This window comes from Perca flavescens, chromosome 16, assembly GCF_004354835.1.
Source record: "Perca flavescens isolate YP-PL-M2 chromosome 16, PFLA_1.0, whole genome shotgun sequence".
Classification (NCBI taxonomy): domain Eukaryota; kingdom Metazoa; phylum Chordata; class Actinopteri; order Perciformes; family Percidae; genus Perca; species Perca flavescens.
Window position 1 is genome coordinate 11,800,686 of NC_041346.1, and position 14,195 is coordinate 11,814,880.

The 14,195-nt window shown below is 39.6% G+C and overlaps 1 protein-coding gene across 3 annotated transcripts in view; it reads right to left on the reverse strand.

Moving 5' to 3' along the window:
- cntfr (ciliary neurotrophic factor receptor) overlaps positions 1-14,195 on the reverse strand; it is a 273,674-nt gene that overhangs the window by 14,623 nt on the left and 244,856 nt on the right. For all 3 annotated transcript variants that reach the window (XM_028602619.1, XM_028602618.1, XM_028602617.1), the window contains one exon: positions 13,574-13,737. In XM_028602619.1, coding sequence (XP_028458420.1) covers positions 13,574-13,737 — 164 coding nt within the window. The remainder of the gene's footprint in view (positions 1-13,573; positions 13,738-14,195) is intronic.

Below are 14,195 nucleotides of genomic sequence, written 5' to 3' on the forward strand. Positions count from 1 at the left end.
AGTGGAGTATATAGAGTAAACAGCTTGCAGATAAACACTCCCAGAGAGATGGATGTGTTGCTGCGTTGCCAAGTCGCTAAACAGAAAGAATTGTGAGCAGCACTTAATATCACGTACTAGAGGGAGGGAGTAGGGGATGGAGGCACAGAGAATGCGGGAGGGAAGACGGGAGATAGATGGGAGGAGGTGATGAAGTTTGGAGAGGCTGCAGCTATTGCTGCCAAAAGACACTGTCAGATCATTCACACTGCAAGACCAAACCTGTGCCGTGGCACTGGTGGTGAAATGATGTATGTTTACTTGTTGCTCTCTTTGTGTGCATATTGCTTCACGTGTGTCTGTAGGGTTGCTGTATTGTACTTTAGGTCTTATACTAAGCTGTTTTGAGCTGAAAAAAAAAAATCACACACACTGACACGGAAAGGAAAGCTGGCATACACACACACACAGGCATACACACGGGCACACACACACACACACACACACACACACACAAATATTTACCTTACCATAATCATGTCCCATTGACTCAGTGTACTGTATTCACTAACCCCAAGATATAATTTGATAATAAAAAAAGATTCTACCCAAATAGAATTACCACAAAATGGTCTATTTTCATTATCCTGCATAAACACCATATGTCTGTTCATTGTAAACAGCATATGTGAGAATTAATGTTTGACGATGAACTGGAAAACGCAGAGGTGTTGGCCTGGTATTAATGCAGGAATCCACATGAGAGGCAGCACGGATTTTCTAACCCTTTGAACATGCATGAACATTCATTGTTGCACAGTTCAACAGCTGTACAGTAGAAACAATAACACAAAGCAGCAGCTAACGTTAGCTGGTTAATTCTAGTTACCTCAACAGCACTTTGATTCTAAAGATGTTCCACAGAGAGCAACACACAACTGACTTTAGACTAAAAGACAGACAGACCATTGCTCTGTGGTTCCACTAACCAACACAAGCTAGCTAACACTGGCTAACACTGGCTCTTTACTTTGATGCTAATAAAACCAGCTCACAACTGTGTCTAGCTAGTAAACTGGCTTGGTAAGTTGTATCAGCAGCCTTGGTGAGCTAAATAAATTAGAGGAGTTGCTACATTCTGTGTCTGTGTATTGTTAATTTACAGTAGCAGTTTTATAGTTGATTCAGAATGCCTTTGACATTGTTGGTGCTCTAGCTAGCAGGGGCTAACTGGCTAAATACCGTAGCAGGTGTTGGGCTTTATTGCTTAAGAAGCAGGAGGGGCATGTGATTGACTGAAAGGGGAGAGGTAAAAAAAAGTGACATTATGAATTAAAAAGTTTCATTATGAAATAAAAAGTTTTACTGGGAAAATGTCATTATGAAATAAAAAAAGACTCTTGAAAAGGGCAATGGAAATAAGAATGATGAAATAAAATTTTATAAAAATGAGTTGAGTTTGACTAATTTCTTTAGAAATTCACTCACACCCGCACACAAACACGCACTCGCACACACACACACACACACACACACACACACACACACACACACACACACACTCTCACACACACACACACCAAGAGCCTCTACACAAATCCAGACAATGAGAGGGGGCAGACAGAGGAGATGTGAACATTCCTCAGGGATTGCATGAGGAACTGTGACAAAAAGAAGCAATCTTTTTTTCCCACACACACTTTTTATTTCCCTCCTCTCCTTTCTCTCCTCTCTTCTTTTGGGTTGTTCCCCCTCACAATATTAGAGTACAACCCCCTTTCTTGTGCCTTCTTTAATCATTAATCCATCTTGTCCTGTGTTTACTGTTGGCAATAACCTCAAATAACTTTCCCAGTGGGATCAATACAGTTTAATCTCATTTTATCTACTGCACATATATTGGTGATGTTGTGGTATTAAACGTAAGGAATGAACTCCAACTGGCCCTTATTATTACAGCCAAAGGCAGGTCATACTAGGGGTCCAATAAATTACATTACATATTTTAATTATAACTTGCATCAGGGGGATTATACTTAGTATAATGTATTTTGTCATATACAATCTATATTAGACGTATATGATATGGGATAAAGAACCAAACATGTAGGTCAGGGATACAAAGTACAATGAGATAAGAAGAACACTAGGAATAAAAGAGGGAAGGCATATAAAGAATGACAATAGTAGACAGACAGACAGAAGAATAGAGAAGAGAAGAATAGGGAAAAATGAAGAGGATGAAAAAAAAGGGAGAAAAAGAGGGATGCAAAAAAGAGACAGTCGGAGAAAGCAAAAAAAGAGAAGGATAAGCAGAGAGAGGGAGACATGGAGAGAATTGGCGTCGGTGGTCAGATCTAATCCAGTGAGCATGTCTGTTGTCCTGGAAAGGAAACCCAATTATATGGCACTTCCACTGGCCCGATGGCACTCTGTGTGTGTATGTGTGTGCACTGAGAAGGTTGGTCTCATTAGGTTGACTGACAGCTCCCATTTTTTCGCCGCACACTCCTCCCATTTGAGAACACACACACAGAAACGGCAGGTCCAGGGGTAATTTCTCAAACAGTATTTCTCTCTTTGATGCCCCAATCGCCATAGCAGCAATTACAGTAAAAGGGAGCTAACCCTCCCCAGCTATTTCAAAAATCCTGAAGTAGACCTTGCACCCTTAAAAAGCATGTGGCAGTCTTAACAACACGGCGGCGGTGAATGTGTCTCAACATTAACTTTGGTTTAGGCTGTCAAGCCGGCATGTCAAACATGAACAAGTCATGAAAGATACATATTATTTATATATTATATTTAGAATTGATCCCACTCTTTCCCTTCTGTAACAACTCTGAAATGGATGGATATATGAACAAATGAAGCGTATTTAGTAAAAAAAAAATATATATGTATTTTGTATTGGGTGGCCAGGTGTCAGTTTTGTTGATTATCCAATCAGTGCCATCCAGAGCGCAGTTTGGCAACCTACCGGAGTTTTGCGGGGGCGGGACTAAACAAAAACAGGGAGAAACGGAAAAAGAGAGTGACGGAAAAAAAATCTGAGATAGCTACGAGCTAGTTGTAAGTTCTGCACGATTGATTACATTACTGGTCATCAAAGTTAAGAGCCGGGGGGAATTCTTTTTCTTGGTTTTTGTCAGTGTGTAACCCTCTTGAAACGGGAGAGTGAGTTTTGTTTGGAGCCGGTTAAATCGACCACAGAGATTTAGCTGATTTAGCTAACGCCATAGCCATGTGCGAACTGCTACTACATACCCAGAAACCCACTTCGCCACCGAGTTTCTGAGTAAGTATGGACATTGTGAACTAAAATTAAATTGACATTTTTGGACAAGATATAGTTAAGCTCATTAGATTTTGTGAACTTTTGGCTAGTGTGCGTCAGATGCTGCCACCCATGTTGGTGCCATAGATGTGCTCAGGATTCGTGCTGCAGGCTGGAGGTGTCTGTGTTTTGTACATGGACGGACGGAGTTTCACGACGGGTTTCCTCATTGCGTATCTCATCACTGGACAGAAGGGTTTGGATAGACGGTCACTATAATCGTCCTGTTACCAAGGAACCGTGAGTACAGACAGTATTCTCTGGAAAGATTTCTACTGAGTTCCAACAAGCGCGCCAACGTTGTGGTACCACAAAACTGAGACAAAGTAGAAAAAAAAAAAAACCCGGGGTATTGTTTAGTCATTTCATTTGGACTATGAGGACATTTTGAAAGGTTAATTCACCTGGTTCTGGAAATAAATATAAATAGCCTACATCTTGAATATAACATTCAATCTTTGTGGTCTGATGTTTAAGTGTGTGTGATTGAAATGTGATTTTATTTTTGCAAACAAGGGTTATAGTGGTTAAATGTATGTGCATGGGAGTTGTATGCTCATAGTAAAAAAACAAAACAAACAAACAAATAAAACAAACACAGTATAGCTATATTTAGGCTAACCAGGCCTCTCTCACAATTTTTTTAGTTGCTGTGGATACATCCTAATTTTAAATTCTAGTAACCTCTCACCAATTCATTCCCCGTGCACATGATAAATCCTAAAACAAGTGGAATTGAGTAGAGGGGGTACATATATAATGTATATGCATGAAAAGACAACAAAAACATGCTCTCGCTCAATGTGAGTTAGGCCTCAACCTCGCGTGAGCCTCCACAGGATAAGTGGGAATAGATAAAGCATTTGTGAATGGATCACTTACAAAGAAAATAATGGTCCTATAAATGGACTGCATTTACATAGCTTATTTACACCAAGAACATTGCAAACCGCTTCACAAAGTCTCACATTAACCCACTTGCACACATTCATACATATCTAACTTGCACGCTGGAAGCAGACTTGAGGTACAGTGCTGTGCACAGGGACACTTGGACATGCAGTTAGGAGGTGGAAACTGTGTGATAGCTATACCCTCTGCTTGAGATACTGTTACCCTGTCAATGCTTCATTTTGTAATAAGTTAGCTCTGGCAAAGTAGCCTAAAATAAATTAGGTGTTCAGTTTGTTGGCTGTATGAAATTAGAATACATTTATCTGAAATTTGATGGACATATTGTGTTTGGATTAATGGATTGGGCTTTGACTGGGAGTTGTTCAGATCTGCAATTTTTGCCAACTATTACTAAGCTTTGAAAATGATGCAGGACTTCTAAGTGGTTTCAATCAAGTGCTGGTTTGTCAGATAATCAAACCCATAAGACAAATGACAAGTAGCCTTAATTGTTATAGATGTTGCAGTGTAATAGCTGGACAGAAAAAATAAATGAAAGAAAACGAAATCCAATCAAAACAGCTAGCTACAGCACAGGGTGTGGTGCATAATATGCGTACTGCTGCTGAGCAAGCGCTCAATGATTATTTCTGCTCAACACGTTTGAATCATTTGTCAGAAAGCCTCAAATTGATTCATCGGTCTCTTACCTCTTACTCACTTACCCCCCCCCACCACACACACACACCCACACCCACACATACTTGTGTTGCTGCCCACAGAGCGATGCATGATAAAAGCTGAAGCTGACAGAACATGATGAGTGGTGAAACTGCTGTACGCCAGCTGAACCACAGTCCTCCAAAGAGAATGGTGCTGGTAAATGGCAGCTGGTACAGCTCATCAGAAGTTGTTGCCATTGGCCGAAAAACAAAGAAAGTTTCTACACATTTTTCAAAAAAAATGCCTCATTAAGTGTAACATTTAGATGCACTGTAATCCTGTTAACCCATGTTAAATAGAACCAAAACTTTTCCTAGGCACACTTTTTTTTTTGTTTTTTTTTAGAATGACCAATGCATTTTCCCCATGCAGGCAGTTTTTGTTGTTGTTCAAGTACAGTATTAAAAGCAACTAGTGTAGATTATTAAAACTTGCTTAAATAAGTAACTCAACACATTGCACACATGCCACATGGTTAGGCTTGCGGTTTTAAAATCTCTTCCTTGCTGTGTTTATGTGGGGGAAAAAAATCTAATCAAATGGTCAGTTTTTAACAAGCTTTGGCGACTTTCATGTTTGATTTGGTGACTGCGCGGCTCATTCTATCTGAACTTCATCGGCCATGAGACACAAGCCCCCAGCGGTATGCTAGTGTCTTGAAATCTCAGCGCACATAATAGTGTGTGTATGAAAGCTAGAGGATTGACATGGTGATACAGAAATCAATAGAGGAAGAGGAGAGGGCAGTGGCCCCATTCATCTCCATTTACCCTTACACAGTAAGACCTCCAAAGCACCACAAACGGATTCCACTGATATATATCCCAACTGCAATCTGGGAAACACACACAGGATAAGGTAACTCTTTCCTAAATGGGTGACATGTATGATACCTCTTCATATAGTGTTTAAGAGAAGAAGCAACTCCTTTCATGTTGGTCTTTTTCTTTTTTCTTTCTAAGCCCCCCTCTCATATTTTCTAATGTTTTTTGTTTTGTGTTGTTGTTACTTCCCTTTTGGCTAATACAATGAGAACAAAAATCTGATTTATATAAAAGGATGCATGTATACTTTATTAGATTCTGTCAAAAATATCGCAACAGCCCATAACAGATCTACAGTATGCATCTTTGTGTGTATGCAATGTAAAGAAAACAGTACAATTTAACTTTAATGCACTTTGACAGCAGAGCTAAATTATGATGACTTTCACATGTGACAGAACTAAATCAGTCTCCTGCGTGCGTGTGTGTGTTAGAAAGATTTGATAAATGATCCATCTGTGGCAGTGTCCTTTAGATGAGATGTTTTCCCCCTAAACAAGGTCTAAACATTTATCATGTGCACCCATTGATACAAATGGATGGCTTAAGAGGTGGATGGCTAGATAGCTGGCTTATTGCATGGATGGAACGATGGGTGGATGGATGAATGGATGAATGGATGAGTCGGGGATGGTAAAACTGTGGAAAGAGGGAAAAGTGGTTGCTAGCGGTCGAAAGGGATGGGGAGGTGAAAATGTGACAGTAAAAAGATGAACAGGACGGAATCAGAGCCACTGTTCATCTTTTATGACATTCAATGTCAAGTCGAGCTCTTTTTGCTGCTTTTCCTTTGCCGCGATAACAAAGCTACTCACAAAAACATACAGCGCATACACACACAGTTATACACCACTCACACAACCATGACAAAAGGCACACACATGCACAATCACATACAGCATATCTCTGTGAATCTACTTACAAGTACACAAACAAACACACACACAAACGGGCTCACTATTGATTCAACTAAGTGCATGCAGGATGAGAGGGACTTTTGGCAAACATACAAAGACTATTATTACATAGATTAGCAGATGAAGAGAAAAAGCGAAGAGCGAGAGGATAGCAAAGCAATATTGACAAAGACAGGGAGAGAGGGAAAATGATAGAGGGAGAAGAAGCGACCAAGAAAGTGAGGTGGGAGGTTGAGGGAATGAGGGAGATGGATGGGTGGAAGGGGGATGCAGCATGTCAAACAGAAAGACAAATGAGAAAAGAAAGTGGGATGAAGGCTAAACGGTGTTGACCAAGCGAACACAGATTAAAGGAGGAGTGCACCTCACTTCTCTGCTCCGACCGCGTTATTAATTGTGTCCCTGAGTTTCTCGGAGGATTTGTGTCTCTCACATCATGAAACACTTAACGTTTGAACTTTTCTGCCCTTTATGTACATACAGTACGCGTGGGTGTGGCAGTGCATGGGCAGCCTGTGGGCGGACAATGCAGATGTACAGTGTGGGTCTGTGCATGCACTGTGAAAAAAGAACATCATCTCAAACACAGAGAAGCCATTTTTAGCCCTTAAAGTGGTGTTCTCTATGAAACAACTGAACAATCGTCCGGCGTAGTACGATTATTTTAATTCATGTCCAATACATATCAACTTTGTTTTTTGGCAGACTTTTAAGACTCAGTAATGACTTGAAGGGATGGAGATTTTTTTTTGCAGTGTGCTATTTGTGCATGCGTTGAATGTTAACGCAATACGGAGAATCTGTGACTGTGTGTGTTCTTTGTTTTCACATGTTTCACATATGCGTGATTGGATCGCATGTATATTTATCTTTGTAATTAGCAGAACAGTAATGTGTATGTGTGTATGTGCAGCATTTAAGAGTGTATATGCATCTGTATGTGCATTTCTGTCTGTATATGGCTGTTTTCTGTCTGTATGGAAACATGCAAGTTCTCAATAGTTTAGCATCTTCCCCAAAGGGCAATTACAGTACAGCAGATGCAGTTTTTTAAACCATGGAGAAAATATTGAGCAATCTGAAATTGTTCTTATCACAGTTACTGGACCATTGATTTAATTGCAGTGAGAGTTTGAGTTCACGTCTCAGTGAAGGGAGCGTGAGGGTGGGATGGAAACAACACAAGGCCATGGGAAACAGAACAATTCACTGAACATTTACAGGCATGCAGATGTATTTTCATTTGGCGATTCTTTTGCGTCTTTGATAATTATCTTTCAATCACAGTTTATTACACAGACATAATGTGACGTTCTTTTACGGAATTACAGGAGGCAGGCCAGCCATGTTATGTTTTAGACAGTTTGAAGCCTCAACCCAAAGGAAAGACCTCGTCATCCATCAAGAACCAAATTAGCCTTTTTAATTACTCAAACGGTAATTTTGGTATTTCTCAACCTGGACCCAATCTTCCCATGCATTGCAAGGCGACACAGCTTTATTTGTCTAGCACATTTCAGCAACATGGCAATTCAAAGTGCTTTACATAAAACATTAAGCAGTTAAAAACAGTAAAGAATGTAAAAACCATGACTAATGTAAAAAAAAAAAAAATAATCCAAAAAGTGGTTCAGTATTGAGTTAGAATGCTGTAATGGGCAGCCACAATGTAACCATATAGGGACGTGTGGACGTAAATTGAAGCTGCTCAATTGCCCATTAACGCTACATTGCAGCTTGTTTTGGTCTTGCTTAATACTGGACTAATTCCAAAAAATGTTGTTGTTCCCATCAGCCACTTAGACACAAAAACATGGGAAAATAGGGTCCAGGTTAAAAAAAATAAATAAAAAATAAAATATCAGGGGCAAAACCGGAGCAGTAGAATGTCGTGTTGCATCATTTATTTTGCTTCAATTGAAGCCTGTACTAAAGACAGCAGTGGTGAAGGTACGGTGGCCGGGATGTGCCTCCCTGGGGAGCAAATGTGATGGAATGCCACAAATAAGACTGGCCTATGATGATGACTCAATGTAAGTCAATGATGGCAGATCAAGGATGCCAGCGTCATACACTTCCTGTGTGTACCTCCCTTTATGCCCTAAACCTGAGCATCCTGTTGCACCCAAGTCACTCTACTAACAATCTTAACATTCTTGGTCAGTCTGTGTTTCCTTACCAGCATAAACAGATCGTACTAGGAACCAATACTAAAAGAAGGAACCACTTTAATGTACAGGTAATATACATGTCAGTTACTTACAGGTAAAAGTCCATGTTGCCCTATTGTAATGGTCATATGTAAGGTGTGTAGTTGTGATTTTCTTTTGTTTACCCAAGATTTTATGGCTTAACATATTCCACAGGTTTTTGTCAGTCCTCTCTCTTTTCTTCCCTTGAACCATTCATCTATCTTCCTTTAACTTGAAACACCTTGCAACTGATAGCTTATAAACTTCACTCTCAAAGAAGCCTTTAGTGCTCCCTTTTTTCTCCTCGCCTCTCGCGCTTTTATCCATTTATCAGTCCATTTGAGGCTGATGTCGCTCTGTACATTTAATCATGCTCCTCCCCATACGAGCATTTCTCTTTTTCTCTCCATTCCTCTCTCATCCACCATCCAATCTTCTTTCAATTTTTATAATCAAATAATGTAGACTCAGGCTTATGTGCTTTATTTGACATTACATCTTAATTTCCTTTTCTCAATCCCATTCTTTGTCACTCATCCCGGGTTATGCATGAGTCTACATTTCAATCACTGTTATCACACCATAACCTAAGCCCAAATGCTATCTATTAATGTCTATCTCAGTTATACTGCTTCTGTGTCTACCGGGGTCTGCTATGCATTCACTTTCTTTTCAGTCTCTCCAAAACGTTTCCTCACTTTCCTCCTTCTGTCTGAATCTCCGTCACTAGAAGTATCTGGCCCAGCTGTCCCTTCATTCCTCAGGAGGATGGATGGTTTCCTCTGAAGATCAATGGGATCACACCACCGCTTTCATTTCTGACTCAAGACACATTTCAGCCATGCTGTCTAAACACATTAAAGGTGAATTCTTAAGCAATACTAACCACTTCAATTAGTATTCAACATCTGAGGCTATAATTAATGAAGTTTATATGGGGCTGATAAACAGTGTGTCTCATTTTGGCAACCTCATTTAACTCCACTAAATGATTTATGTCACAGATTGATAGCTTTAAACTCAAAACAGTGTGCTACTATAGTCATTAAACATGCAATTTGCAGTACATTCAGCCATGATCAGCTGTAATTGCTGTAGCCAGTGACAAGCTACCATATCCAACATGTATACTGTATATATATATATATATATATATATATATTTTATATTTTTCTTGGATTAGGGTTTCACCTAAATCATTGCCGTGGTCCTGCTCCGCACCCTACTATGCCCTGCTACGCCCTGCTACACCCTGCTACACCCTGCTACGCTCTGCTACACCCTGCTACGCTCTGCTACACCCTGCTATGCCCTGCTACGTCCTGCACAAGTTATTATGTTGCTTTCATCTCAATGTAGTCTTTATGAAGGAAACAGGGAAACTGAACCAAAGTCAACTATGTAGCAGAGAGTCCAATGTGGGATAATGGAATGTAGCATAAAAATACTTCAAGCTAACAGATTTTAAAATCAATGAATACTACAATTATAGTGTGACTATTATTTGCCACTGTTCATCACACCCCCAACCGGCACCGTCAGACACCGCCTACCAAGAGCCTGGGTCTGTCCCAGGTTTCTCTTTAAAAGGAAGTTTTCCTAACCACTGTTGCAATAAATGCTTGCTCTTGGGGGAATTACGAGAATTGTTGGGTCTTTGTAAATTATAGAGTGTGGTCTAGACCTACGCTATCTGTAAAGTGTCTTGAGATAACTTTTGTTATGATTTGATACTATAAATAAAACTGAATTGAATGGTATGTTGGATTGGTAACACAATATTTGAAAGGGCCAGGAGGGTTTTAATGTTTTTTTTTTTGTAGCATAAAGTCTAGCCCACAAAAAAAAGATGGGAATGAGAGTAATGGCTATAAGAAGGAAAACATGTTCAGAGTCTGAATTGACTAAATTGCCATTTCATTTTCACTTTAACAGTCTGACATTGTGTTCATGTTAGAAAATTATTTATCCATTAATAAGATTGCGCACTTTCTGCAGGACTGAGAACACCGCCAACATTGTTAACCAACACCGAATGAAAGGGGCGGAAGTCCAGAGGTGGGTCAGAATTGCCCCTTCTGAAAACCACACTTACTCTACAAAAATGAAACCACGACCACGCAGACATTCATCAAAGAACACTGCAAAAGCCAAAAAGCCTGTGGTTTATCAGCTGTCATCAACGGAATTCATGTAATTTCCAAATGATGTGTTCTTACCCCATCCAAATATTGACTTAAGGTTTCCCACCTTTCGCGTCATGCACCAGTTCACATATTGATTGATTAGTGGTGAGGGCGAGAAGGGGAACTGAGAGTGTGTGTCAGGTTTAATCATCAATTTATACCGCAAAGATCTGAGGCTCTATTATAACTTTCTTCTTTCCAACTGCTGTGTGTGTGTGTGTGTGTGTGTGTGTGTGTGTGTGTGTATGTGTGTAAGACAGAGAGATTGAATGTACACGTCTGTCAATAATAACAGTATGTCTTCACATGTGGGTTCGTGTGACTAAAGGTTGGTGCAAGGATCTAACATTTAGCTAGGTAACAGTGGAGTGTATATACATGTTTGAGAGCAATGTTTGGATAAGTAAGTACAGTTGTACTGCTGTTGTGTTTTTTCAGTCCATGGATCATTTCATCTCTCTTCTAAAATGTCAGTATCCCAAGCTCTCGCAGGCCCTAATAACACATTCAATTTGAGTATTTTCTTTGAACATTTAAAACTGGGCAAATCTTGACATTTGAAAAGCAGGAAACCAATATTTTACTTCATAAATCACTTGAAACATTTAATCAATAATGCTTGTATTTAATATGCTGTTGATCAATTACAAACACTAAGCCCCCATTGCAGCACTGTGAAGGGCCTGAAAGCAGCCTAATTAGGGGGAGGATTCAAATCAAGAATGGCTTGAAGGTTTTATCACCTTAGGTTTAGTTCTTTAGTTCAGCTGATATATTATATACTGAACAAATGACACAAACAATACATACAAATAACCCCATGCAAACCACAATGGGTCAATCCAGAGAAAGTGAGCAGCTGTTGTAAAGGAAAGATGTAAAATGAGAAATATTGTACTTTTTACTACACTCCATTAACCTGACATCTTTAGTTACCGGGTACTTTACAGATTTAGATTTTTGACCACAAAACACTTTATAAAATACGATGTTTCATTATAAATTAAACTACCCAACAATATAACAGCCTACATGTCCCGCTGAAAAAGTTTTTTGTCAATTTTTCCAATGTCTTTGTAGATTTTTCTGCGTTTTTTTTAAGTCTTTTTTGTTTTTTTCAACATTTTATCAATTTTAGTAGTGAAGTGGTCATTTATTTAACTTGTGAAGAGCGTTGTAGGGAACAATCTACGTTATTTTTTTTTGACAATTTGGTTGAAAGAAACAATAACTTATGATATAGAAACTTTTTGAAAATGGGTCAAATTTGACCCAAGGACAACAGGAGAGTTAAGTAACATTTTCAATGCAGGACTTACTTTACTTTACTTACCTTACTTGTAATGGATTATTTTTTTTTTACAGCGTGGTAATAATACTTTTACTTAAGTAAAAGATCAGAATACTGCCTCCACCACTGGTGAAAACAGAGGGATATAACAAACGATGGAAATATTGGTTGAAAGGATGACAGAGACAGAGACACGTGTTGGATAAGGATACATACGGGGACGGAAAGAGTGAGAGAAGGACTGAAAAAGAAAACGTGTATAGGTCTATAATCCAAATGTGTGTGTTTCCATGTGAGAGTACGTAACCCAAGTTCTTGGAACAACACCTTTGCGAACCGGTGACGGGCATGATAATAACGCTGCAATGTTAGACGTTAGTAGAGGGAGCTTTCATCCCAGGAATCCTATAGTGGACACATATGCTTTTACTATACGAAGCCCTGAGGGAACTGAGCCCACAAGGAACAGTCAGATACAATAACATAGACCAAAGAAGCTGAGCCAGTTTGTCTGTCTGACGAGGGATCACACTCAAATGGCTACAGGTTGGACCACTTCACTTACAACTTTCCTCAAAGGCATATCTCTGGAGAAAGCTTTTTTTTTTTCTTTATCTCAAAACAACATCACTATATATTTTATTTTATAGATAAAAAAAAAATAATTCTATGAAAAGCTAAGAGTGCTTGGTGAAATTTTGAAATTGTCATTGTTAAAAGACAATCTATCCTGCTTCTAGAAATTTCCTTCCGAGGAAGATTTCTTTGCAATGAGGGGAAACTAAATCTGCAAAATGGATGAAGGCCAGTCGTTTTTTTTTTGGGAACACCACTTCCAGAGAAGAAATAAACTGGCTCACCAGAGGTTTTGAAATAGCAGATAATGACTCATAATCTAATCTGTTTTTCAATGTTGACTTTAAGCGTTTGGTAATAGAGCTGTGTCTGAACAAACACTCTTTACCGTATATTAACTCCCTTTACTTTTGCCTTATGGCTTACATGTGTCAGACAGATTTTTGGACAAGATTTCAGAACAAACTATGCTACTCAAACTGTAAGTGAGGAGTTCCTTTTAACAATGTTATTAATGTCCATGTTTTCGTTTTTTCAGTGGAGTTTCATGTGTTGAATCGTAACCTCAAGAAAACAAATGCCAAACTGTAGGGTTGTGTGAATGTTTTGCGCGCGCACACACACACACACACACACACACACAGCGCTACTCACATGCTGCCACATCTCTCGGATGAGTGGCCGGTATCGAAGGAAGTATTTCAGAGGGAAGTTGTCGATGTCAGGCCAGGTGGCGGGGCTCTGCCAGGACACCTCCAGCCTCCGGGCGTTGAAACGGATCGGGGTCGCCGTCACTCGCTCCGGCGGGTCTGGTTTGACTGTGGGGGTGGATAAGAACCATTATAGTTATAGTTAAAGGGGCACCCCGCCTAATTAACACAAATTTCGCATTTCGTGGAGCAGTGTTTACCACTCTGGAAATGGTCTTTAGCTCAGTCACACTCGCTACAATGTTAATGTGTCGATTGCAGTCGATTGCTACGTTTCACAGTCCCACACAGTGTTGTTCTAAGAAATCTGATGGCTGCATCTGCATGCTGATATTTTATGTCTTTCTTGTCTGGTCTTGACACAAGAGCCTAATTGCTATTGTACAGTTCTGGAAATTGAGACAGCTTGGGTCAAAGTTCAACAAATTAAAAATGTTGCCGCACCCCCACCCAACACCTGCACAGTCGTCACAGGCACATACTGTACATACATACATAATAACGAACAAGGAGTTTTTTTGCGATAATGTGAATATGCCTTTAGGCTTGAGAATTCAAATAATTGA